General features: G+C 45.5%; 1 protein-coding gene across 9 annotated transcripts in view; it reads right to left on the bottom strand.

Annotated features, from left to right (window-relative positions):
• Nucleotides 1–25,784, bottom strand: part of LOC142858703 (cell adhesion molecule CEACAM1-like) — a 238,812-nt gene extending 213,028 nt beyond the window's left edge. For 6 of the 9 annotated variants that reach the window (XM_075988312.1, XM_075988354.1, XM_075988329.1 and 3 more), the window contains exons 1-7: nucleotides 25,639–25,784; nucleotides 24,465–24,824; nucleotides 22,673–22,951; nucleotides 21,946–22,200; nucleotides 19,592–19,867; nucleotides 18,236–18,511; nucleotides 16,949–17,224 (exon numbers count right to left, since the gene is read on the bottom strand). In XM_075988312.1, the coding sequence (XP_075844427.1) occupies nucleotides 16,949–17,224; nucleotides 18,236–18,511; nucleotides 19,592–19,867; nucleotides 21,946–22,200; nucleotides 22,673–22,951; nucleotides 24,465–24,824; nucleotides 25,639–25,702 (1,786 nt within the window). In that variant the 5' untranslated portion in view covers nucleotides 25,703–25,784. The remainder of the gene's footprint in view (nucleotides 1–16,948; nucleotides 17,225–18,235; nucleotides 18,512–19,591; nucleotides 19,868–21,945; nucleotides 22,201–22,672; nucleotides 22,952–24,464; nucleotides 24,825–25,638) is intronic. The other 3 variants (XM_075988364.1, XM_075988373.1, XM_075988383.1) reach the window with 1 other exon arrangement.
• Nucleotides 25,785–27,967: the final 2,183 nt, after the last annotated feature.

Genomic DNA, 27,967 nt, shown 5'->3' with positions numbered 1-27,967 from the left:
CCGTGGTGTTCCCCAGATTGAAGTCACTTTTGACATTGATGCTAATGGCATCCTCAATGTTTCTGCTGTAGATAAGAGCACAGGCAGAAAGAACAAGATCACCATCACCAATGACAAGGGCCGCTTGAGCAAGGAGGATATTGAGTGCGTGGTCCAGGAAGCTGAGAAATACAAAGCTGAAGATGAAAAGCAGAGAGATAAGGTTTCCTCCAAGAATTCCCTGGAGTCTTATGCTTTCAACATGAAAGCAACAGTTGAAGATGAGAAACTTCAAGGAAAGATGAATGATGAGGACAAACAGAAGATCCTAGACAGGTGTAACGAGATCATCAGTTGGCTGGATAAGAAGCAGACTGCAGAGAAGGAAGAATTTGAACACCAGCAGAAGGAACTGGAGAAAGTCTGCAACCCTATCATTACCAAGCTGTACCAAACTGCTGGTGGGATGCCTGTAGGAATGCCTGGCGGCTTCCCTGGTGGGGGAGCTCCTCCATCTGGTGGTGCTTCTTCAGGGCCCACCATTGAAGAGGTAGATTAAGTCAATCCAAGTAGAAGTGTAGCATTGTTCCACAGGAAACATTTGAAGGACCCAAATGTAGCAAGTTACATGGCGTTTCAAATTCAAACTGCTACAATAAGTTTACTGGGCATTCTCAATACTTGAACATGGAACATGTGCACAGGGAGTGAAGTAAGCATTGCATTTTGTAAGCACTGTATCCTAAGTGGAAAATGCAATGTCTAATAAAACAGGTGGGAAATGGAATGTCTAATAAAAATATTTAAATTGGCAAAAAACAACTACAGTTTCAGAACAGTTAAAGGTCTATAAAAATAGATAAAAAAGATATCTAAAAAAATAGATAGGTTAAATATACTTCTTTAAGGGTATCCTTAAAGGAGTGCTGGGGTATGGAGGACGGCCTGATGAAATTTATGAAAGCGGGGGGGGGGGGCTGACAGTGGTGGCATTTGCCTTTAATCCCAGCACTTGAGAAGCAGATGCAGGCTGATATCTGTGAGTTTTAGACCAGTCTGGTCTACAAAACGAGTTCCAGGACAGGCTCCAAAGCTACAGAAAAACCCTATCTCGGGAAAAAAAAACAAAACAAAAAGAAATTAATGAAAGAATTTGTCAATAGGTGTGAGGAGGGGCTCATGTAAGGGGATAAGGGCCACAGGGAACAAGCAAGAAGGCAGAAAGAGGGAATCCAAAAGTTTAGGATCCCATCCACCCCTAAGGATAGAATTTCATCTTTGATAGTAGAGACTGTGAGGAATTGGTTAGAATAGACAATTTCTGTCTAAAGTAATGGCTTTGTGAGTTTGAGTAGAGTTAGTCCCAGGTTAGGTAACTTGAGGGGTGGACAACTGGACCTTAGAGAGTGAGAACCTATAGACCTGGAGACAGGAAGTTTAGAAGATTAGTAGTGTCTGCTTGACGAATTTGTCTGGATAAACTACAGATGAGAAGGTAATCTACATATTATATACATTTATGTTTAGAGGGAGACAAAGAGAGTAAATCCAAGGCCAAATGCTGGGCAAATAGATATGAGCTGTTCCAGAACCCCTGGGATAGGACAGTACAAGTGAGCTGGGTGGAGAGGTGGGTATCCAGATCAGTCCAAGTAAAGGCAAAGATGTGGGGATTGAGAAGGATGGAGAAGAAGACATCTTTGAGGTCCAAGTCAGAAATGAGAGGTTTCCAAGGAGAAGGTGGAGAGGAGCGTATGGATGTTAGGCACTACGGAATGAAGAGGAACCTCTGCAGAGCTGATGAGTCAGAGATCCTGATCCAAGCAGTAGGTTCTGCTGGTTATTTTGACTTCAAGGCTGGGGATGCTAAAGGATGAAGACATGGGTGCAGAAGGGTTTCTCTTAAGAGGTCAGAGATAAGAGGATTAAGTGTCTTGAGAGTTTGGAGTAAGAGTGGTTATTGGGTTAGGGTGATGTACCAGGTAGGACTTTGTAATCAGATGATGGGGGTGACGTTTGGCTATAGACAGGTTTTGGGTATCCCAGACCTGGGGGCCTACCTGAGAAACTGGTAAGGGACATGGTGTGTTGGTTTGTGTGACCTGGAGAGGAGGGGGATGACTGGCTCGCCTAGGGTCAAACAAATGGGGGATGTGAAGAAAATAGCAGCTCCCACTTTAACTAGAAGGTCCCTTTCCAGTAAGACAATGGGACATGCTGGTACCACTAGGAGAGAATGAGTAAGAGGGATACCTTTAAAGATGTGACTGAGTTGGGGGGGATGGAGAGGTTTGTAAGGCCGCTCCCCCACCCTGACAATAGGGAAATGAGAAATAGAGGTAGGTCATGAATCTCCATCAGGACTTAGTATGTAGCCCTGGTATCCCTGGGTAACCCTGATACCAACCATGATGACTACCCAGGCTCCCTATCAGAAACGGCAGTGATAGGGCCAAGAGAGCCTGTGTCCCCTCAGTCATCCTTGCCCAGACCTAGAACGTCAACCAGAGGGCAGTCTGGGCCTGATGTCCCTGTGTTTCAAGGGACACAGGGACAGCTGATAGTCCAGTATTCCTCTTGATGACATTTTGAACATGGTCAGAGTGTTTGTGATGGTTAGGGCAGGCCCAGGGACCAGGCAGTCCCCAGAGTTTGGGAGGCAAAGGGGCATAGGCAGTCACTGTGGCAGCTGGAAGGCATTAACCAGCATATGGTATTTTTTTCCGGCTCTCTCATCTCTCCCATGGTACATTTGGAAGGCCAATGCCAGTATTTCTTGCTTGTGGATTAGGGGTCCCCTCTGTAAACTTCTAAGTTTGACCCTAATGTTGGGGAAACCCTGGGAAAAGAAGTAGCTCATGAGAAGCTGTTTTCCGTCTGTGGTGATGAGGTCCTAACTGGCATATCGTAAGAGAGCCTTGGTAAGGCACTCTGGGAATTGAGACCAGTTTTCATGTCTGTCTTGGACGAACTCTTGTTTTTTTCATAGTTTAGTGCTTTAAGGGCAGCCTTAATGACACCATCCAAGAGACAGGTCATGAATTGATCTCTAGCTAGGATACCCCTGGGGTGTTATAGCTCTAATTGGGATCCAGCTAGGGGACCACCTCAAATCAGGTTAGGTGGGCAGTGTTAGTTTGGTGGATCTCATCTGTATGTGCTCTAGTCTATTCCCAGACTCACCAGAATTTCTCAGGGAGAAGGTTGTTCATAAGAATCCTATAGATGTCATAGAAGATAAGGTTGTAAGACTGGGTGATGTATTGGAACTCTTTGATGAAAGTAGAGCCATCACTTTCTACTCTCTCACCTTTTGTTTTTGAGACAGGATCTCTCTAGTTAGCCTGGAACTCACTCCATAGACCAGGCTAGGCTTGAACTCATAGAGACCTCCTTTCCTCCCCTCCCATCCCCACTTCTCCCCTCCCCTCCTCTCCCCTCCCCACCCCTCTTCTCCCCTCCCCTCTCGTCTCCTTCCTTCCTTCCTTCCTTCCTTCCTTCCTTCCTTCCTTCCTTCCTTCCTTCCTTCTTCCTTTCTTTCCCTCCCTCCCTCCCTCCCTCCCTCCCTCCCTCCCTCCCTCCATTTTTCTTTATTATTTTTTCTTTTATTGAGACAGGATCTCTCCATGAACTTGGAATCGCCTGTTCCCCTAGACAGACTGATCAGTGAGACCTGCAATTCTCCTGTCTCTACCCCTCCCAGCAGAGTTATCATTATCACTAATGTCCAGCTTTTGACATGAGAGCAAACTCAGGTTCCCGTGCTCACATAACAAGTGGTACTCACTGAGCTAGCACTGAGTTCCTCTTTTTGTTTTTGTTGGGGTGATGGAGCCACACCTAAGTCTTTATTTTGCTAAGTGAGTGCCCGGCCCCCAGGATGCCTTTCAATCTATTATAGCTTTAGTTTTTCAGGGTTAGTTTAAATGCTTGCTGTGAACAGTGTCTTGATCTTCCCTAGAAGGCATTTTTGTCAAATTTTTTCACAGGGTGACAGGAAAGGAGTCCTCTTGTCTTCCTTCTTCTCTTTCTTCTGTGTGTTTGTATGGTGTGTGTGTGTGTGTCTGCGCATGCGTGTGTGTATAAGTGAACTCATCTGTGTGTGCATGTGTGGAGGCCAAAGATTGGCCCGAGTGTCTTTCTACACCTTAAAATGTTTTTAAAAGTTTATTTTTATTTGTATGTGCATGCGTGTTTTCCCTGTATGTCTGCATGTGTATCACGTGAATGCCTGGTGCTTGCAGAGGTCAGAAGAGGGCATCATTATCCCTGAAAATGGAGAGATAGATGGTTATGAGCTACCATATGGGGGCTGGGAGTCAAACCTGGTCCTCTGCTAAGTAATAAGTGTTTTCACCATGGAACCATATGTCATGTGTAACTCGCCACGGGTGTATGGATTCACATGGGTCTGTGAAATGAAGATTAGAGACACATGAGAACTAACTTAGCCTCTGTGGCTGCAGGAGGCTCAGTCTCTGTGAACTGAAGCACTTTCCCATGCCTCTTGGCGTCTTTATTTTTTCCTATCTTTACACTTTAGCTAGTAGATTTCCATATCTCAAAATAAACTGAATGAGGTTTCTGAACATACAATGCCAGGTGCAAACCTGTTTTCCAGATTTCCTCTAAACCAAGTTTTGCATGTGAGTTGTATCCATGGGAAACTCACAGACAAGATTCACAAAGGGCAACAAAAGGTAACACAAAGGATGGATAGGGGCTGAGTGAAGACTCTGGAGCCAGGCCAGGTATAGCATCTCTCCAGCTCCTCCACCTTACACACAGGGTCTTTCAGTGAGCCCAGAGGTCACTGTTTTAGTCAAACTGTTTGACAAGTGAGTCCTTCGGATCAGCCTGTCTCTGCCTCCCTTCCTCCATCCCGCCGGGATCACAGGTGCATGGGCTCTGAATCCAGGACCTCATGTGCGCATGGCAGACACTTTACAGACCAAGCTGTCTCCCTCAGTACTGAATGTTGTTACTCTAAAAAAATGCTAACTGTTTGAGAATTTGTTTTATTGTATTTGAATATTGTACAGTGTATCAAAACATTATATGGTACTCCATTATTTGTACAATTTTATGTCTCTGTATCAATTAAAAATAAATTTCATTTAAGAGAGGCCATGAAGTTTGAGAGGGAACTGGGGGGAATTATTTAATTACATTTTTATTTTTAAAAATTACAAAAATGTTTAATAAAGATAAACAAAAGTAATAAAAGTAAACAACACAATCTGCCGACACTTTGGTTTTGTATCTCCTGAGCTATGATGAGAATATGCTCAGTTCTTAGGGTTGGGTTGTACTCAGTGGTAGAGCACTAACCTATCATGTGTGCAGTCTTGTGCCCCAGCTCTGGCACTGTGAGTGTAACACGCACTCGTGTGTACACAGACTCACTGCTTAAGTCTACAGGTTATTCTTGTTTGCTTGTTTTTTGAGACAGCGTCTTGCCATGTAGCTCAGACTGGCTTGGTTTTCACTATGTAGATCAAGATGGCTTGGTACTTTTGGTAATCCTCCTGCATCAGCCTCTCAAATACTGGGATCACAAATGAATACTCCTACACCCAGCTGTATGTATTCTGGAATGGCAAAAGAACACAGCGGTGGTCTCCTGTATCACATTACATCACTCAGTTGTTTGGCTTCCTTGTCCCGATTTTGCAGATCAGGACCCGGGAAGAACTCCTTCAGAGCAGGGCTGTGCACGAGGTGCTGCACAGAATCCTTAGCTGGCCCCTATGCCCAAAACTAGAATGTTGTTCAGCTCCCACCTCCTGCCCATGGTTACATTAACTTGTGGTGGTCAGGATTTAGAAGATGTATTTGTGGGTATAAATCAGCTGATTTTGTTTAATCTAGAAGAGATGGCCTGTGTGGATACAATCTACTGACATAAGCTATCCTTTGCTTAAATGGAGGTGATCATAGGCCAAGCAAGCAAGACCTTGGATGGGTCTCCACCTGTCAGGGAAAGACAACTCACTCTCTGAACTGGTGACTAACAAGTGTTTAAGCATCTACACATGGAAGATATTACAGACACTATGTAGCACAGGGGGTAGATAGTCAGCCTGGCATACCAGAGACCCTGAGTTCAATCCCCAGGACTATCTCAAATAAGGCAGAGGAGGTACACAGACCTGTAATCTTAGCTCTTCCAGAGATGGTAGCTGGATGTTAAGGAATCAGGCTCACCTACTCTTTAAATAATAAAGGGAAACTTTGATTCAAATATGATAATTTATTACACAGCAGTAGAATGTGAGTATTGGTGTTTGTATCTGATAGATTGAATTAGGTACACATTTTATCATTAAAAACTGAGGCAAGGGCTGAAGAGATGGCTTAGCCATTAAGTGTACAGGTAAAAACTGCTCTCCCAGAGAACTGCAGTTTGGTTTCCAGGACCCATATGAAGTAGCTCACAGCAACCTTTATCTCCAGATCTAGGGGGATGTGAGATTCCTGATCTCTGAAGGCTCCTGCACTCACGTATGCATTCTCCGCACCCCTACCCAGCACATATATACATAATAAAATTGAGATAGAGGACCATCAAGTCTGATGACCTGAGTGGATCCCTGGAGCTCTCGTGGTGGAAAGAGTACAGCTGTTCTCTGGCCTCCACATTAGTGGGATGACAATGTCTCCCTCCAATATAAATATGTGCATAGAAAGAGAAAATAGATAAAATTCAAATCTGTTGATTTATACCTTTGTCTCGGTGCTGTGACTTTGTTTCTGAGGTGCTGGCCTCAGTCTCCCAGGGTTCATCATGTCAATCCTGCATCCTCTCTCGGGGCTACTCTTCAGTCTATGTGTTTCTATCGTTTGTTTTGTTTTGTTTTGCTTTGTGTCAAGGGCCTTGCTGTGTAGCCTAAGCTGGTCCCAAACTCTAGGGCTCAAGCCATCCTGCTGTATTGCATTAGCCTCCTCACTAACCACCATGTCAGCTTACACCCCGAGTGTTGGTAACTGTGTAATTGCCACCTGAATTACGGAGTATGATTTGACTCCTAATTCTCTTTGAATACCTGTGTAGTATATTTCACCTTCAAGTGTCAATTCTTTTTAAAAGTCATAAAAAGATTTTATGTGTATGGTATGGGTGTTTTGTGTGCATGTTCTCCTGTGCACTGCACCACTATGTGCCTTGGTGCCCAAGGAATCTAGAAGAGTCTTGCTTCCCTAGAACAGGAATTACAGATGGCTGTGAGCCACCATGTGGGTGCTGGGAATGGAACATGGGTTCTTTCTTAGGAAGAACCACCACAGCCATTAACCTGCGCTATCTCGTCAGTCCCCCAACTGTGAATTCTTAGCACTATAAATTAGAATTATTTACTCTTGGAAATTTAAATGTTATCATGTGCTCTTTCTGTTTGTGGCATGACGTGCATAGGGCAATATTGCCAAACTTTATTTTAAAAAACTTATTTTATGTGTGTGTGTGTGTGTGCAATACATGTGTGCACACATACACAGAGGCTAGAATGTTTCATTCTCTGGTACTGGAGTCACAGGTGGTTGTGAGTCACCCATACATGCATTGGGAACCTCTTTTCTAGAGCAACAAGTATTCTTAATTCTAGAGCCATCCCACCACTTCCGCATCTTCTGTTTCTTGAGATGGCGTTCTCCTCTGTTTAGGATAACTTAGACCTTCTGAGCTCAAGTGCTGAGGTGTGTGCCTCAGTACCCATCAGGATTCATAATTTCATTTTACACCGTTATCTCTTAACAGTAGCTGAGAATTTTATCCTGTGGACATATGATGATCTGTTCAGTTTCTCTGTTCATGGAGTTTTAAAATTATTGGTTGTTATGAATTATGATGCTGTGAACATTCATGTACAACTCTTTGTGTGCCTGTTTATGTATCTTTTGATAAATATCTCATGATCCAGTGAGATTCCTGGGTTGCAGAAGTGTATGTTTGACTTTATGAGAACTTATCAAACTTTCCTCCAGAGTGCTTGTACCAGTGTGCACTCCTAGCGCCACGAGTGTGCTAGTCATTCCCATGCTCACAGCCCTGGTAGTGTCAGTCTTTTTAAAGGTAGCTATTTGTCAGCCATGTCTTCCTGAGGACCTTTCTCTTTGCACCTTGCAGAAACAGCTCATTACATGCCCGTCACACTGAGTTCTCTCTCAGCCTCTAATGTCTCTGTCTTCTCTGTGCTTCAGGTCACTGTTTCCTGACGTGTAGGATGTGGGAATCACACAGGAGTTTTCCAGAATTCCCAAGCCCAAGTCCCATGAACATACTGTCTCTTCTTCCTCAGGATGGAATATAGGTTCATGCAAGTTGAGAAATTCCCTCAATGATGTACAGCACTAACCAAAGCCATTGCCCAGCTTCTACTTACTCCAGCAGGGGCTCTTGACCACTGTCACAGTTTCTCTTCCCATTGCTGTGCAAGACAGAAAAGTGACTTCGGTGTTTATTCAGGCTCACACTTGAGGGATACAGTCCATCATGTTGGGAGTTTAGGTTGCAGGAACTTGAATCACAAGGACATATCACATTCACACTCAGGGAACAGAGAATGATGAATGCATGCTGTTACTCAGCTTGTCTCCCCCCCAACAGTGCAGGGCACACTGCACAGGGAATGTGCCCCTCACAAGTAATTTGATTTACCCATGTCGATTTCTGTAATGAGACAATCCTCACAGACACTCTCGTAAGTTAGGCTTCATTAGATGATCTCACAGGTGTGCCTGGGGGCTTGTCTCCTAGGATTTTCTCAGGATGACAGTTGACCCTAACCACCACAACTACCCAATAATGGCATTGGCAGATTTAACGTTACCAGTGTTTGCATTCCCTTGCAGATCTATTCAATTAGAAGATATGAATGTGGCCTGGGCATATCTAACTATTCCTCAGGGATTCCAACATATATCCATATTTTCCCGATTTTCATTGGATTTCTCTGTACTCTCCCTCTGTGTTTTGAGGATCAAAGACAGAGCCTCACGCTCCTGGGCAAGTGCTGTGTTCCTGCACTGTGCCTCAGCCCTTATTTCTCTGTGTACATGTGGTATTTGTCCCTTTCAAATTTTGTGTTATTGCTATTTTCTGTGTGTTTTGTCTTAAGAATTTATGTTTTCTAGAGAAAGGACCACATCTGAGAAGATAGAGATTTTCTGTACCTTTCAGGAATACCTAAGTTAGTCACCATGAAAACATTGTCTACCACACAGTTGTGTCCTTCCTGAATCTGATGTCCTCATTTGAATGCTCTAGTGTTTGATCTGTCTGAAGTTGCTTATGATGAAGGGTGACCACAATGAATGTAATGGAGAAATCGTGGTTCTTGCTGTCCATCTGTAGGCATAGCATCGGGACTAAGATTTATATGATTACATATGGTATAGGCACAGGAATGTGTCAGAGATACATCTAATGAGAATTGAGAGTGGTGGAGAAGTGAGAATATGCTTGACATACAACATATGTGTTGGTGAAAAATTTAAAAAAATACATTAATGGAGTCAGGTCTGGTTCTCATGCCTTGAATCCTAGCACTTGGGAGATAGAGGCAGGCAGATCTTTGTAATTTCAAGGCCAGCCTGGTATACATAGTGAGTTCTAGATCAGCCAGAACTACACATGAAGACTCTCTTTCAAAAACAAACAAATAAACACACACTCAAAATAAGTCTAAAACAAAGAAATCTGTGTGCTGAGTGTGATGAGCTGTTTGCATGAGCATTTATTAGGAGGGAGGCACCGTGAGTTCCAGGAAGAGATACACATGCCGGAGCCATCTGCAGACGCCTTGGAGCTGAGCAAGGGGTGGGCACACGAAGTGTCTGAGGCCTGACTTGTGTCAGAATGCTGTGTGTTGGTGGTGGATGCAACACGAATGACCCAAAAAGAAGAGTTGCTTGTGGTTGTAGATGGTGTGAGGGTGACATAGCCCTTTGGATCCAAGATGTGACAGTGGCTTCATGGTTCTTCCAGTGTCTTGGGTATGGAAATGAGATAGGGGAAGAGCCGGCCAAACAATCATTGCTGTTGTTTGCCAGGGAGGAAAAGGAGATGCCAGGGTAGCACTTGATGGAATTACTACACAGATCTTATTCAGGTCAGAATTTTAAAAGGACAGGCAGGAAATTAACAACGAGAAAGGGACAGGAAGTGCTGGAGACAGTTCAGTGTGTGGCAACATGTGGAGATTTCTGAGCTAAACACTGCATTGCTGCCTTTGAGTAGCTGGAGCTACTTGGGTTGGAGGAATTGTTTACTGTGATGGAAAGGACCAGAAAGGCTCTTTGTTCCTGTAATCCCTCCTCTCTTAGAGGACTGTAAACAGCTCTTTCTGGGCAGCTTAGGGCTTGGCTTGTTGCTTGCATGTATACTTTGTCAATAAATGTGCAGTGCATTTAGTTAATTCCTAGACAACTACGTCAGAGAGCTACTGTACACTACTCAGCAGTAGGCTCACTCTGACCCCCAATCCAGCAGTTGTTGTCTTCTACATGTAAGGAAGACATTGTCTACGTGGTACCAGGTAGGGATGTATCTCAGTGTAGAGCATTTGCCTAGTGCATGAAAGACCTTAGCATCCATCCTAAGCATGGCAAAAGCAGAAACAAACAAAATACAGAAAAACCCACAAAGTAGAATCAGAAATACGTGATATTTTATATTTCTTTATTTATTTTTTGGATTTTCGATACAGGGTTTCTCCATAGCTTTTTGGTTCCTGTCCTGGAACTAGCTCTTGTAGACCAGACTGGCCTCGAACTCACAGAGATCCGCCTGCCTCTGCCTCCCGAGTGCTGGGATTAAAGGCGTGCACCACCACCGCCCAGCTATATGATATTTTTTTATGAACATAGGGGAAATTTACAAATAACTCGGATTTGACGTTAGCCAGGCAAATTTAAATAACCCAGAATAGAACTAATGAAGGAAAATATACACAGGTTGGAAGTCCCTGAGAGAAATCCCTGAGCACAAGAACTCCAGAATAACTGTCTTGGGGTGGGGGTACGTCTTGAAGAGAGGATCCCCGAGAGCACATTGGCCTTTCCTTCTCCTGTTGCTGGGATTCATCCCAGGTGGGAAAAGTAGGTTTCTGAGGCTGTTGAAAGCCCAGGGCTGGGAAAGAGCCCCCTGCAAGTGTCCCACATTCCCAGGGGAGCACCAGTGCACTGCTCTCTAGGATGTAAACAATGCCTTCAGCTTGAGTGACTGTGTTCCTTTAAGGGCACATTCATGTGGACCAGACACACCATAGCAGAGGCCAAGGATTCCTGAGAGAGCAGGGCAGTCAGGGAATGCACACGCCACTGCGCCTGGTGGCCTGAGCTGCAATCTCAGCAGGAGGGAGATTGTAGAAACTGTTACTGTGATATTGAAGCCTGTTCAGGCCACATGCTAAAACTCTGTCTCAAAAAAAAAAAGTCAAAAAGAGAAGCCAAAGAAAGGTCAAACTGTGCACAGGCAGAGACACTGCAGAAACACTGTAGTTGGAGGCTGGTCCTGGATCTCCAGGAGCGGGGTGGGAATGACGAAAGCCTGTTGTTAGTTGTTGAAGCCGAGGACAGTTTTTGTTAGAGTTTAAAAGCAAAACAGCAAATCAGGCAAGTTGGAAATCTCAGCATCAACATAGAGAGGGGTTGGAGTGGAGGAGGAATGGCTGGCTTGTGAGTCAGGCAAGAGTTCAGCTGGCGGCCTGCAGAGGGTAGGGATGGGTGAGCTCCAGGGAGAGAGCAAGGAAGCCCGGAGTGTCAGAGAAATATTGTGTAGGCTCTGACCAGTCCCAGCAATAAAGGTGAAAATATGGAGAAAGGAAATATCAGTCTTTTCTGACAAATTCATGAAAGTACGAGCCTTAACTCGACACTAGGCAGTGGTTCGGCAAGTGACTTGCCTTGTTATTGATTTATTCATTTTTGGTTTGGAACTCTTGATCAAACGGGCTTGAGAGGCCAAGGGAGCCAGAGGTGCAGTGGCTTCTTGCCCCTAAGGTAGACCTATCAGCTCACACACTGAGCCAAGTCAGCAGTTAATAAAAATTCAAGTAGTGGGTTGTCTTACAGAGAAGAAAACTCCAGTACCTCCAAACGTGGCTTCTTTTGAAACAGTCTCAATGCTCCACATAGGGTATCTTTCTGTTCTGTTATCCGTTTCCAGGAGACTATCAGTTCAAAGCCACCAGCCCTGCTTTTCTGGACTCCTTGCTGGTAGAGGCTAGAGATGCTGTCTTTGCACCTGCCCTCTGTGTTAGCAATGGCAGTGGATGCTGCCAAAGAGCTTTGCTAGCTGCTTTGAGTGGGTTTTCTGGAGAAAGGCTCAGAGGTGGGCTCAGGTGTAAATGCACAACATACAGAGACCCTGATGCCACAGCCGGGCAAGCATGACGGTTGTCGCGTGGAGATTTCCTGAGACCTCTGGCTGAGCCTTGATCTTCCAGTGTACGATGGCTTCACATCGGGCTTTAAAGACACAGGAATGCCCATTTCCTGCTTGTCCTTTGTTTTTTGGCATAAGCACTTAGGTGACGTCCACGGTTATGGGAATTCAAGTCAGACTGTGCTAGGACAGGACTGGAGCTGGGGAGAATGACTGTGCTCTGAATAGGTCAATTTAATACAAGCCATGGCTAGGGGAGTGAAGGGTGAGCAGCTTTGATGCCCTTTTCTCAGCCAAGTTTCAATTCCAAGAAAGGTTGGGTTTCCCGTAGGCTCCAGAATACATTGTTTCTTCTATTGATACTAAAGAAGAGGCTGCCGCCTGGAGCTGTGTGTGCGTGCGCATACACATATGTGTTTCCTCATCTCATGGTACAGAGATCTCCTAGTGAGGATGAGATTCTGGTAATGCATCATTGGTGCAGCCAGCATGACAGGCCATGATCACTTCTTTTTTACTTCTGAATAAACTGTTCTTGTGGCGCTTGGAGATGGGGAGGCTGAAGTTGGTGGTTTGGGTGTCTTGTCCTTGATGTTCAGGACGGTGTATTCCACGTGATCCACCTGAAAGTATGAGTGTTGGTCAGTGACATCAGTCCCGCAGGGCAGAGCCTCACCTTGCTGGTGATCCAGCCCCACTGTGCTGTGGCCTCTGTGCCGGGTGAGCCATAGGAGAGGACACCTGTCACTCACTGTCTGACAGTCTGATGTGTGGTCACTAGAGGAGACAGGTTGAGGAAGAGGGTGAGACAGCCATGGGGACAGAGGCGGAATCAACAGAGACATCCAGATGGGCCACAGAACAGAGAGCAAGGGTATGGACCATCCTGACCGCCACTGCTCTTTGTGGGAAGTGACTGCAAAGTGTGTTTGTGGGGTGGGGGTAGTTGTGAAGTAACTTAGCTTGCCTGCTGCTTATGAGTGTGGTCAATCTGCGAGAGTTCACTCTGTGAAAGTGTCCTTATGATTTAAAAGCACTCTTCAGTCTATGCCTGTACTTAGTTGAAAGGCTGTAATGATAAAATTTTGGTAAAATTGTTATATAAGGTGGAAACAGGGTCTCAGACCCATTAGAATGGAATCCATCCTTTTTATGGTCAGAGCAGGTTCAGATCGGAAGAGAAAGATGCGCTGTTGTCTCTGTGTGCACAGTGCTGTGCATGTGTCAACTCGTTTATTCCCTTGAGTCTTTTTTCTGAGGTGGGCAGAATGCCCATTTCACAGGTGACAAGACTGAGGATCAAAACATTCAAGTCCCTTGACAAGGGCCATAGAATACAAGGAATTGTAGTCAGGAATTAAGCATAGAGTGGGGAGTTTTCCAAACACACAATCTCTCTCTCTCTCTCTCTCTCTCTCTCTCTCTCTCTCTCTCTCTCCTTTCCTTCCTTCCCTCCCTCCCTTCCTCCTTCCCTCCCTCCCTTCCTTCCTTTCCTTCTTTATTTCTGTTTTTTTTTGGGGGGGAGGAGAAGGGTAGAGGCAGAATTTCTCTGTGTATCCCTGGCTGTCTTGGAACCCGCTCTGTAAAAAAAGTGGTCTTGAACTCAAATAGATCTTGCCTGCCTCTACCTCTCGAGTACTGGGATTAATGGCATGCTAAACCACTGCTGGGCTTTTTCTACTCATTTTCTTGACCAAGAGCTCTTTAATGCTTCTGTTGCTTGGTCTTAGGGTCCTCCTCCTTCTAACTGCCCCCCCCTGCTGCTGCTGCAGTCAGAGGGACATGCCACCTGCATCTTCCTGCTGCTCCTTGGATTCCCTCACTTTCCTTTCTTCTTGGACCTTGGCTTCCTGTCTGAAGAATAAAGGGGTATAATTCAATCTGTTCTCTATATATTTGGGAATGGACTTCAAGAAACAGGAGGACAGGGAGCATGAAGACAGGGAGGCTGAAACCACAGATCAGTGCTGAGAAACAGAGAGTTAACAGAGGGGCAAAGAGATCCAGCTCAGAGGCAGAGGGAGAGAAGTCCTTGCCCACTCCCAAACATTACACTAAGGGTTGGAGAACACAAAAGAGGAAAGACTGTCTTACCGTATTTCTTCTAGAAACAAAGGAAATATGTCAGGGCTGCTATCAGAGTCACCCATGTCACAGATCCAACGAAGATGCCGGCAGTGGCATCCCCCGAAAGGCCAGGACTCCCTTGTGTTGGGTCAGTTGTCAGGGAAAGAAAAGACAAGAAGGAATGAATTAAAAATGTTTTCCAGTGGTGTGCCCGGGGAATTCTTAGCATGAGATGATTTCTGTTCACCCTCTTGGGGAATGTGTTTTCTGTGGGAAGGTGAAGTGTGAGCTGAAGTGAGGGTCTCTTAGCAAGTGTCTCTCCACCCTCGCTGTGTCTCAGCTGTGGCAGCCATGAATAAGTGGTCACCTGTGGCCCCACTTCACTTCTCAGTCCCTGACCTAAGGGAAATCAATGTCTCCATAAAGCACCACCCACATCTCTTAGGATGCACACCATTAAAATCACAGACAGGAAGCAAGAGCTTTGGAATATATAAAAAAAATTAGAGTTATGGGGCAATGCTCAATGAGAGGCTTAAATGTAACCATGAGACACGGCACTGTGGGTCCTCAAAAGATTAGAGAATTGCATTCAACTCAGTAACTGAATCCAGGATTGTAGGGGTGGGATAGATTACGAGAAGTTTTGGAAACAAACAATCATGGTGTTTACACAGCAATGTGAATATACCTTAGGCCAACTCAGTAACTACATCCAGGATTGTAGGGGGTGGGATAGATTACGAGAAGTTTTGTAAATGGACAATAATGGTGTTTACACAGCAATATGAATATACCTTCTGCCAACCCAGTAACTACATCCTGGATTGTAGGGTGGGATAGATTATGAGAAGTTTTGTAAATGAACAATGCTGGTGTTTACACAGCAATATGAATATGCCTTCTGCCAACCCAGTAACTACATCCTGGATTGTAGGGTGGGATAGATTATGAGAAGTTTTGTAAATGAACAATGCTGGTGTTTACACAGCAATATGAATACACCTTCTGCCACTGAGCTGCCCATTTCAGATTTTTACAATGGCAGATCTAAAAATTAAAGATGATTTCTATAAATGAGTATTTTGCTTTGTATGTCCTTGTACCACATGCACGCTTGGTACTTGAGGAGGACAATAGAGGGTACTGGATTTCTTGGAACTCAGTTACAGACAGTAATAAGTTGCAATATGGGTGCTGGGAATTGAACCCTTCTTTTGAAAGGGCAGCTAGTGCTCTTAACTGTTGAGTCAAATCTCCAATCCATATATGTGTGTGCACATATATATATATATAAACATGTATATGCATATATATGTATATATACAGACACAAACACATATATATGTATATACACACACACACATATATATTATACACCACCAAAAAAAGTTAACGGAAAAAGTCTTGTGCAAGGAGGTCATGGTGTAAATCTCAGCATGAGGATCAGAAACTGAGTATATGGGCCAACAAGATGGGCCATCTGGTGGGAGAGCCTGCCATACTCCCCCCTGCCCGAGTATCTACTCCAAATGTCACACATAAGTAAATGTACAAACAAATTTGGGCCAGTGAAATGCCTTAGCAGATAAAGGACAGGTTCAGCCACCTTAGTTCAGTTCTCAGTCCCTGGAGAATTGGCTCCCACAAATCACCATCTGACCTCCACACATGGGCGTGGGTCACGCACACAAAATGAATGAATATGCAAATGTATCACGAATCAATTCAGGTCCTTGCTATCTGTGGATTTTACATTTATGGATCAGACAAACCTTGGAAGTAAGCTACTTGGAAAAAAATATGTCTACAGTGAGAAAAGTATTGTTTCTTCCTGTCCTTATCCCTTACTTAACACAATAAGACCAGTGTCTGTCTACAGTGTTCATATTTAAGAGTAAGAAATAATCAAAAGAAGATTTGAATAAATGGGAGGGTTGTAGAGTAACATGAATATTTTACTACATTCTGAGGGTTCACTGTGTGCTAGATTCAGACCCCAAACTCTTAATCACTTTGCATTTCTATTGCTGTATTGATCAATTATTGATCAACACATTGATCAAATATATAATTGATCAAATATTGTTGTTGTTATCATTGACAGGGTCTCACAATGTAACCTGTGCAGGCCTTGTGCTCCTGTTCCTCCTGCTCCTCTGTCTCTCTCTCTCTCTCTCTCTCTCTCTCTCTCTCTCTCTCTCTCTCTCTCAACAGTACCTCATTATGCAGCCCTGACTAACCTGGAGCTCACTACAATGAAGAGGGCTTGGTTGGGATCATACACATCCTCCTGTTTTTGCCTCTGTGTACTGGCTGGTGTTCAAGGTGTGCAGCACCTTTTTCAGCTTGTGTGGTGTTTATCATGAGATTAACATGCATCCATCACTAAACTGACTGTATTTGTATCTTTAATCATGTTTTTCTCCTCATGTCTTTTACACATTTTGCACACTGCTGATAAAGAACTCCCAACTCCCAACACTATAGAAAAAGAAGGGAGGGGAAGTCACTCACCAATTATGGTCAGCTGGATGGGGTCACTCCTCTCAGAACTGACTGGATTGGAGACCTCACACTGATACTCCCCGGAATCCTCCCTCCTGACAGGGTCTATGCTGAGGTTGCTGTTGTTCAGGGACAGCTTCATTCTGTCTGTGAGCTCCAGACTCTGGCCATTGAAGAGCCAATGGATGGAGATCCCAGTGTCATTTGAGGAGCAGTTCAGGGACACAGAGTCCAGTTCTTTGACTGTGGTGTTTCTGATTTGGATGGAGGGTTTAGTCACTGGCTCTATGGATAAATAGTGGAGGGGACAGTTGAGAATCCTTCATCCTCAGAGATCTCAGCCAGCTCACAGGGCACACAGAATGACATGGATCACATGTTTGGATTCAAGATACAACCTGTAAAGAGAGAGCTGGATCTTCTGCCTACCCAGACCCCCACATTGACCCTTGACTCAGGGTATGTGTGTAGGATCCACACTAAGAGACCCTTCAGTCCACATGTCCACAAATCTCATGAAGGGAGAATGCTTTTCCCATTGATTTTTGTGCAAATTCTTGCTCACACTTTCTGTGAGTGTGAACAGTCAGGTTCCTCCATTATAAAACAGCCTTCTGTTAAATAATGTGTCATGGGGTTCAGATGGCCCAGCTAATCTTAAAGGTATTGAAGCCTACACTTCAGGTCTGGTAAAAATCACAAACTAAGGAATTTCTAAAACTACACACCTTTAATCCCAGGACTCAGGAGGCAGAGGTAGGTGGATCTCTGTGAGTTCAAGGCCAGCCTGTTCTACAGAGAGAGTTCTTGGCAGGCACCAAAGTTACACAGAGAAATCCTGTCTCTAAAAACCAAATAGATACATAAAAAGAATTTCTCTTTCAAGAGAAACATATTTCCTGCTGCATAGAGATGAATTAAATGCCACAGAGAAGATGTGAATGGCCACAGTATTGACCACAGCTTTCCTCTCTAATCCTCAATACTGATTTTTTTTTTGGAGACAGATTCTCACTATTCTGGCTAACCTGAAACTCACTACAATGAATAGGGAGGTTGGGACTCATAGACATCCACCTGTCTCTGCCTCTGGTGTGCTGGCTGGGATTCAAGTCATGCAACACTGTGCTCAGCTTGTGTGGTGTTTATCAAGAGATATACATATATCCATGACTAAGCTGATGGTATTTTCATGTTTTTCTCCTGGTAACTTTTACCCATTTTACACACTGCTTATAAAGAATTTGCCCCCCCCCCACAACACTATGGGGTAAGAAGGGAGGGGAGGTCACTCACCTAATATGGCCAGCTGGATGGGGTCACTCCTCTCAGAACTGACTGGATTGGAGACCTCACACTGATACTTCCCGGAATCCTCCCTCCTGACAGGGTCTATGCTGAGGGTGCTGTTGTTCAGGGACAGCTTCATTCTGTCTGTGAGCTCCAGACTCTGGCCATTGAAGAGCCAATGGATGGAGATCCCAGTCTCGTTTGAAGAGCAGGTCAGGGACACAGAGTCCAGTTCTTTGACTGTGGTGTTGCTGACTTGAATGGAGGGTGTAGTTACTAGCACTGTGGATAAACAGTGGAGAAGACAGCTGAGAGTCCTTCATCCTCAGATCTCAGTCAGCTCACAGGGCCCACAGAATGACATGGCGCCCTGGAAGATTGCATGTTTGGGTTCAAGATACAACCTGTAAAGAGAGCTGAATCTTCCTCCTACCCAGACCAGCCACATTGACCCTCGACTCAGGGTATGTGTGTATGTTCCACACTAGGAGTCCCTTCAGCCCACATGACCACAAATCTCATGGTTGGCAGAATGTTTTCCCCATTGATTTTTGTGCAAATTCTTGCTCCGACTTTCTGTGAGTGTGAACAGTCAGGTTCCTCCATTATAAAATAGCCTTCTGTTTCTTTTTCATTAAATAATGTGTCATGGGGTTCAGATGGCCCAGCTAATCTTAAAGGTATTGAAGCCTACACATTGGGGCCATGAGAAATCCCAAACTAAGGAATTTCTATTTACACCAGGCAATGGTGGCTCATGCCTTTAACCCCAGCACTCAGGTGGCAGAGGCAGGTGAAGTACTATGAGTTCAAGACCAGCCTGGTCTACAGATAGAGTTCTTGGCAGGCACCAAAGGTACACAGAGAAACCCTGTCTTGAAAAACCAAAATAAATAAATAAATGAATGAATGAATGAATGAATAAATTCTGTTTGAGAGGAAATTTATTTCCTACTGCATAGAGATGGATTAAATAATACGGAGAAGACATGAATGGCCACAGTGTTGACCACAGCCTTCTGCTCTAATCTTCCATACTGATACGTATTTTTTGAGACAGGGTCTCACTCTGCAGCCCTGGTTTACCTGGAACTCACTACAAAGACCAGGGAGGTTTGAAACTCATAGACGTCCAACTGTCTCTGCCTCAAGTGTGCTGGCTGGGGTTTAAGGCAGGCAGCACCGTGCTCAGCTTGTGTGGTGTTTGTAACAAGATTAACATGCATTCATCACTAAGCTGACTGTATTTGAATCTTGAGCCATGTTTTTCTCCTGTGACTTTTACCCATTTTGCACACTGCTCATAAAGAAATTGCCCCACCCCCAACACTGTGGGGTAAGAAGGGAGGGGAGGTTACTCACCTAATATGGCCAGCTGGATGGGGTCACTCCTCTCAGAACTGACTGGATTGGAGACCTCACACTGATACAACCCAGCATCCTCCCTCCTGACAGGGTCTATGCTGAGGGTGCTGTTGTCCAGGGACAGCTTCATTCTATCTGTGAGCTCCAGACTCTGGCCATTGAAGAGCCAATGGATGGAGATCCCAGTGTTATTTGAGGAGCAGGTCAGGGACACAGAGTCCAGTTCTTTGACTGTGGTGTTGCTGACTTGGATGGAGGGTGTAGTCACTGGCTCTGTGGATAAACAGTGGAGGGGACCGTTGAGAATCCTTTATCCTCAGAGATCTCAGCCAGCTCACAGGGCCCACAGAATGACATGGCCCTCTGGAAGATTGCATGTTTGGATTCAAGAAACAATCTGTAAAGAGAGAACTAAATCTTCCTCCTACCCAGATCACCCACAGTGACCCTTGACTCAGGGTATGCATGCAAGATCCATACTAAGAGAACCTTTAGCCCACATGTCCACAAATCTCATAGTGGGACAATGTTTTTCCCATAGATTTTTGTGCAAATTCTTGCTCACACTTTCTGTGAGTGTGAACAGTCAGATCCCTCCATTATAAAATAGCCTTCTGTTTCTTTTTCATTAAATAATGTGTCATGGGGTTCAGATGGCCCAGCTAATCTTAAAAGTGTTGAAGCCTATACGTCGGGGTCAGGAAAAATCCCAAATTAAGGAATTTCTATTTGAGGAGAACGGTGGTGGTGCACACCTTGAATCCCAGCACTCAGGAGGCAGAGGTAGGTGGATCTCTGTGAGTTCAAAACCAGCCTGGTCTACAGAGAGAATTCTTGGCAGGCACCAAAGTTACACAGAGAAACCCTGTCTCAAAATACCAAAATAAATAAATGAATAAAAAGAACTTCTGTTTGAAGAGAATGTTATTTTTTGGTGCATGGAGATGGATTAAATACCACAGAGAAGACATGAATGGCTACAGAGTTGACCACAGCCTGCCACTATCTAATCCTCAATACTGATTTTTCTTTTTGAGACAGGGTCTCACTCTACAGTCCTGGCTAGCCTGGAACTTGCTATGTATACCAGGCTGGCCTTAAACTGAAAGAGATTCAGCTGCATCAGCCTCCCAAATGCTAGAACTAGGGTCTGCCATCCTTGGATCTCACCAAAGATATCTCTGGCATTTTCTTTGTGCTCTCTTCTGCATGGAGACTCGACAGAGGAGTCTCTGTTCTCCAAGCAAGTGCACTTCACTGTTCTCAGCGGTCGTCTCCTGTGCTGGTGGCCAGACGCAGTTCAGAGCCAACTAACCTGAAGGCCACCTTTCCACTTTCCTGTTCCTGACCTCAAGGGCTCTATGTACATCAATGACATTTTATATTACTTTGTTTTTTAATTTTTTTCTTTTCTTTCTTTTTTCTTTTTGTTTTTGTTGAGGGAGGGTCTCACTTGTAGGTTTGACTGACCTGGAATTAGCTGGGTAGACCAGGTTGGCCTTGAACTCACATTGTTTACCTGCCTCTCCCTCCTTAGTACTGGCATTAAGGGTGTTTACCACCACACTCAGTGGACTTTTGTTTTTGTTTTCCTAGACAGGGTTTCTCTGTGTTCTAGATGTCCAGGAAATAGCTCTTGTAGATTAGGCTGGCATTAAACTCACAGAGATCCTCCTGCCTCTGCCTCCCAAGGGTTGGGATTAAAGGCGTGCGCCACTACTGCCCAGCTCAACATTTGTCTTTTAATTCTTGAGAAGAGTAAGGGAGAGAGAGCATCATCAAATCATCAGTGACATGGTTTACCCTGAGTCAGAACCAGGGTCCCAGGTGTCTTCTCTACCCTCTTGTCCCCTCCCATGGAGTCAGAGCTCAGCCAGTCATCCCTGAGACAGGAGCAGAGCTGGGAGCAGAGCTCTGAACTGCTGGTCCCCATCTGTGGGGAGGGAGTTTTCTCCTCACATTTGGGGGAAAAGAATGTGAGCACAGTAAAGCCCTGGGTGTTCCTCTAAGTCATGGAGGTCATAAGAAGAAACTGGATGGGACAGGAAGTGTTAGTGACAGAAAGAAATCTTGACCTTAAGGCTCTCCCTCCCCTAGAAAGTCGCTCCCACAACCTGAGGTTTCCAAGGCTGGGAGAAGCTCCTCCTCACATTCCAAGCTCCATCCCTATCAGCCAGAAGAAGTCAGAGCAGCAGCAGATCAGACCTAGTATTGGAGCAGGGTGCTCCGGAGAGAATGGAGGTTTGATTTTTCCCATAGACATGGACTGGAAATTAAATTCTTCTGTGTCTTCCCAGAAAGCCAAAGACTCCACTCCAAACCTGTCGCTGATATTTCAGAGATCCACTTACCAAGGACTGTAATGTTCTTGACTGTGGTCCTACTGAGGCCAGTGACAGAGTTAGAGACGGAGCAGGTATAGGATCCACTATTTTTAGTAGTGATGTTGGGGATAAGGAGCTCTTGAGAGGATGACAGGAGCTCTCCATTGACAAACCAAGAGTACAGTGCAGGTGGGTTAGAGGCTGCTTGACAGAAGAGGCTGAGGTTTGACCTTAAATGAAAATGAGTATCTGAGGGGGATATGATCGGGACATCTGGACCATCTGGAGCAAACAGAACAAAGGCACATGTGATATCAGCAGAGGGAAGGCAATCCTGGTCAACAGAAGGCCATAGTATCTCTCTGACTTTTATTATAACCTCAGCTGAGCAGCCCCCACCCAGAGCTGGGGTGCAGATTAGTAGAAGAGTATTCATGCAGCAGGCAAAAGCCCTGATCCATCTCGAGCACAGCACACAAACATCCCTACTGCACACTCACGTGTGCACTGAGCCTGAGACTGAGCTGCCCCTGTCTCCATCACCCTGAGTCTCTCTAGGTAGGAGATGTCCCTCAAGTCCATTCCAGCTCAGTGCTGGGCCTGGCTGCATGTACTTGTGCTGGGACAGGAAGCCCTGGTCAGCCTAGGGATCTGTGTGATGGGTCTGTGTCACCAACCCAAGGGGACCGAGTGTCCTAGCTCAAACTGTCTGTACTTAGGCAGCTGTAAAAAGGATGAAGCAGACAATACTCACAGGTAATGTTCAGAGTGAATGGGTCACTTCGGGAGGTGCTCACTGGGTTCCGGGTTTCACACTCATAATCTCCTGTGTCATTCCTCACAACACTGAGTAAAGTGAGAGTCCTGTTGTCCTCAGACAGCTTCAGCCTGTCACCTTCTGAGAGGCTTTGGCCATTTCTCCTCCACAGGTAGCTTGTAGTCTCTGTCTCAGGCTCACACATTAATGCTACTGAGTCCTGACCCTCCATGGGATTGGAATTGTTGCTTGTGATGCTGGGCTTGGGTAGCAGTGCTGTGTGTGCAGACAACAGAGAGAAGGTTGCCCTGTGTGGTACTTCTGATTCTTGCAAGGGCCTCTTTCAACAGAGATTGTCTCCTATCTCCCCTTCAAAACCCCCATTCTCAAAGAATCAGGCAGTAAACAAATTACAGGCAGATGGAGTAGCTGAGCTCTCAGAGACAATGGGTCCTCTGTGCTGTGTATGGGAGAAGCAAGCGCTTTCCCAGGAGGGAATTGAGCTGCAGTGTGTGGTGATGGACAGACTCGAGACTTGGAATCAGAGACCTCATGTTATCTCCTGGTCCTCCCTGATGCATTGCATGTTTTGGGACACAATGTGTGAGTCCCTCCGGCTGCCCTGACCTCCAATGCTCAGTGAGGACAAGTGCCCTCCAAGCCTTTGCTGCTCAGGGCTCTCCTACAGATAGGTCATGATTGGTCTTCCCATTGAGTTCCCTGAGAACCTGACAGCCCGTCAGAGACCCCACACAGATCAGGATCTGGCTGGCACTCAGGTCAGGCTGGGCTTCAGCTGGGCCATTCTTGTCAGGAGTTTGATGTTGATTGACATGAATCAGGAATCCCTACAAGAAGCCCAAGTATAGGAAATGATCTATAAGACTCCCGGGCACCTAATAGAGTCTCCATGGTGGGGAGGCAGGAGATGTGGCTCTGGACAGATAGCTTGGGCCACCCATGGCCTGTGTGACTCTGACTCAGTGACTGTGTTTCCTGTCTCAGTTTCCCTAGAATAGAACAATGATTGTTGCCTACAAGTTAACCTGAAAGGTGAGCAATGGCCTGACCTTCCACCAAGCAGTGTCTCTTACTATTTGCCTGCAGGAAATAATTCCAGGGCTGGACCCCCAGAGGCAGGGAGCTGCCATTTGTACACTTTTCTCCCATCTCTTTAGGGCTCTCCACCTTCCTGCGAGGTCTCAGAAGACCATCAGGACAGCTGGCTAGTTGTCTTTCATACCCATCCACCTATTCTGAGCACACTGAGTCTCAGGAGGAGATGCCCAGGTGACCTGCCTCAGACATGACTCTCACAGGCTGAGGGTCAGCAGGCTACCAGCCTACAATCAATCATTGTCTCCTGTCAGCTCCAATAGGAGGTCAAATTACAGCTCAGTCTATAAGCTTCTCAGCATTCCTGGTCCAGTCTGGGAAGGAGGTCAGAAACAAATCTGGTGTTCATGTCTCTGTGAAAATCTCATGGATTTCTCTCAGTCAGGTCCTACCTGAGTCCTGAAGGATCTTTTTCAAGGCCATGTTCATGATGAGTATCTAAGACCCTGGGCAGAGTCTGACATGCCTGGGCTGAGTTACCTCACCCCCTCTCTCTGAGTGTGGATTCAAGTGAGGGATCCTGATTTATCGCTGTTTCCTCCACTCCGTGTCCTTTACTAAATGTTTGAACCACAATGTGGGGACCATAACACAGTCATCCAGCACTGACAATTCTATGTGTGAAGTAGGATTAAGTCCACCCATGCCCCAGAGGTTACAGAGAATTACTTACGGTGGACATGGAACTGCACGGATACTTTTGTAGTATCAAAGCTTTGCATTAGCATTTGCAACGTGTAGGCTCCAGTGTCTTTCTGAGTGACGTTCTGGAAGAGCAGGGATCCATTGGGGTATATTGTCTCTCTGCCACTGTATGCAGGTCCTGCTTTATCTACATTAGCTGACGCTATAAAACGTGCAATTTCGTTACTGTTATCCGGATTTTCTCCCTTGTGCCAGTAAAAGACTAGGGGTGTCTCTGGCAGATTGTGGACAAGTAGAAGAACATTCGCCCCTTCAGCAGCATGGGGCGGAACTGCTTCCACAGTGACTTGGGCTGTGGTGGGAGAGCTCCAGTAGATCAAAAGTGAGGCTAAGAGGGAAGAGAGAAAAATCTATCAATAATAGTTCTTTGCATTTGGTAGAAATTGAGACCTGGGTGTGTTCAACTCTCAGCCTTGGTGTGTGTGTGTGTCTTATTGTCGTATTGCGGGAGTTCAACAACATCACTCCCATTCCTCAGTACCCCTGAATATTTCCACTGAATTAAACTGTCTTCTCTGGCATCTGTGCAGCTCACCCCTCACTCCCTCAGATCCCTGTTCACAATCAGAATCTTTGGTGAGTGTAGGCATGTCTTCTCTGAACTCCTTCTCCAAAGACTCCAGCCTTCATTTTCTGACCTTTCCAGCTCTATTTCTTCTGAAGTCCTTGTCAACCCCAACCCCACCTTCTAGATATCCTTGCTGCTCTGTCTTCCTGCCCAGGACTCTGTGAGGAGAACTGGTTTGATTTTGGTTTAAACCCCACTGCCTGGAACAGGTTCAGACACCTGTGAGCAAATAAATGTCCCAGCGCCTGGGGTTTATTTAAGGATTCCTCGGGGTCGTATATATGAAATGACCCTGTTTACTGGCCCCAGTTTGAGTTTTACTTGGAGAGTCACCCTGACACAGTTGTGGGAGTCAGTCTTCAGGGTACAGAGGCCAGTGCTGATAAACTTGCAGTGGGGAACCCCTGAGTTTTCCTCCCCACTTACCAATTCACATTCACTGCGAGCTTCCTGTTGCTCTCAGGCTTCAAGCAGAAGCCAGATGTCTCCTCTCAGGCACAGTCCCCCTCCCAGAAGACCCCATCCAGTCTCTGAGCTCCCCTGCTGTCCACACCCCTGAGGACTGTCTCCTCACCTGCCAGCAGGAGTCCCCTCCAGGGTAGCTGCCCTTTGTGGAGAGGGGCTGAGGAGAGCTCCATGTCTCTGCTGTGGCCTAGGCTCTTCCTCTGGACAGGAGGTTTGCCTCTCAGGCTGCTGCCAAGTGTGGCTGCTCTTGTGTCTGCTCTGCTTTTATTCTCAGACCTGAGCCTCCTCCCAGAGGAGGACGCCTCCTGGAGTCACATGGGCTGGGGGTGGTTGCTGTGTGTCAGTGCTGCCTCCCATCCTTCTATTCCTTTCTTTCTGGTTCAGTGTTCTAGACATACTTTGAGCCACAAAGTTGAGAAGTGTCCTGTGCCCTGAGAGAACAGCAGCTCACCCCAGGGGCTTGTCCCTGCGCTTCCTATAGCCAAGAGTGTATTTTCTTGTGACATAAAAATCCACCAGAGTCTAGTCTGCTCTGTATCTCAATGCTCTGAGAAAGTGGGAGCTACTCTGGGAGGGAGTGGCAGTTATCTCTAGGGGCTGGAAAAGGTCTGAGTGACAACTGGGAAGGAACCAGATCGATGGTCACTGCTGATTCAGAGATTCAAGTTATCTCTGGGGTTCATATCCTGGTGTACAGGAGGAGATGACCTGTGTCCTAAAAAGAGGACTGTGTGCTCCAGCTCCCTATGGAGGTCCCCAGCGAGACACCCCTCCCCCCAGCTTCCTGTGTTGTCTGAATGTGATTCAGGTCTGCCAATGCCTCCCTGACCCTTCTGGGATGCCTTTGTTCTCTTGATGACTGCCCTGTGAACTTCCCATCTTTCCTCATGGGTGTTCTGAGGGGCAGGGGACTACATGGGGTCTCCTTGTAGAGTTGGGTTCTCAGAGACACAGGAAATAATTATGTGACGGAGCTCCAGGTCTGTTGGAACTGGGATGGAGACAAGGCTCCAAGACATGTTCAGTTTCAGCTTTTCTGTTGATTATGTGGTGTCTTTGCGCCCCCTGCTGTCCATGAGGAGAACTGCAGCTCTTGTCTGTGCTGTCACAAGGATGGTAGCCAAGCTCCAAAGGCTGTAGTGGAGCTGAGCACCATTTCCCAGGGAAGGTCCCAGTGTGCAGCTGCCTTTGCTGGAGACTATGACAGCTGAGGTGAGCCTCACTGCCCCTGTAATTGCAGTTGCCCGAAGGCTGATGGTTGAACCCCCTTTCCTGTGTGTTTATTAGCTTTTTTACATCTCATTCAGGGACAGGAATATTCAAGTCCTTTGCTCACTCTAAAATAGCTTTGTTATGACTTTTAAGTTTCAAAGAGAAGCACATTCATCCACTCATGAAACCACATTTTAGAACTAGAGCATAAAATAAAATGAAAGTCAAAGCAAACCAAATCATGCCAGCTTCTCAGTGTTGGTAATTTTTGGTTTTGCTAGTATGAGACGCAGGGCCAGTAAGTTGGCATTACCAGGAGTTCAAAAATTTCCAGTTATGATGATTTAAGTATACTTTGGACAGCCTTTACCCTCCTCAGTTTTTATAGTTAGAAATATTGTTTAGAGTACAGTGTACCTAAGTTGGTACTACTTAATTGAATTGCAGTTTACAGAGACATTTAAAGGATGAAAACCATGCCTTCAAACACGGTCCTCCCAGTAAGGTGGCAGCATAGAGTCACATGTGGATATTGCTTGTTAAGGGTCTGTTTTACATCTGAACCGTGCACATGTTGAGAGAGCATTCAGAGGACCCACTAGAGAACAGCATGTATGTGAACTCATCAGGGAGTGTTTTGTCTCTTTAAAATTTCATGTTCTCCTTCCTCAATGTTGTACTGTACCTCTGCATATTTAATTACTGTGTACATGCATACATCATAGGCTAGGATCCACATACAAGAAAGAACATGTGTTTTCCCCCTGATATTGGGTGATCTCATTTAACTATATACATTCGAGGTCTACCAACTTTCCTTAAATTTTGTGGTTTTATTTTTCTCTAGATATGAATAATATTTCATTTGGTATATGCACTAGACTGGCATTATGCATTCATCTGTTGATGGACATCTTGATTGGCTCCATCTCCTTGTATATTGAATAGAGCAGCAGTATTCATGGGGGTGCAAATATCACTATTGTGGGGTACAGGACCTCTGTGTATATTCCCAATAAAATATCTATTTCATTCTTTATAACTTTAAGACAACTGTGAGGCCTCTCAGCAGTAGTGCTCCCCCATCCCCTGGGAACCAAGGACCTAACAACTGTACATGCACGCACTTTTGGAACTTTCCGTCTCCCAGAGTCCTTGTGAATGTTCTCCAAATAGAACTCAGTTATTGAATAGGGGCTAGATAACCCTTAGGTGTTGACTCAGTT

Source organism: Microtus pennsylvanicus, chromosome 1 (assembly GCF_037038515.1).
Source record: "Microtus pennsylvanicus isolate mMicPen1 chromosome 1, mMicPen1.hap1, whole genome shotgun sequence".
Taxonomy (NCBI): Eukaryota; Metazoa; Chordata; class Mammalia; order Rodentia; family Cricetidae; genus Microtus; species Microtus pennsylvanicus.
This window is presented reverse-complemented; position numbering and strand designations above follow the sequence as displayed.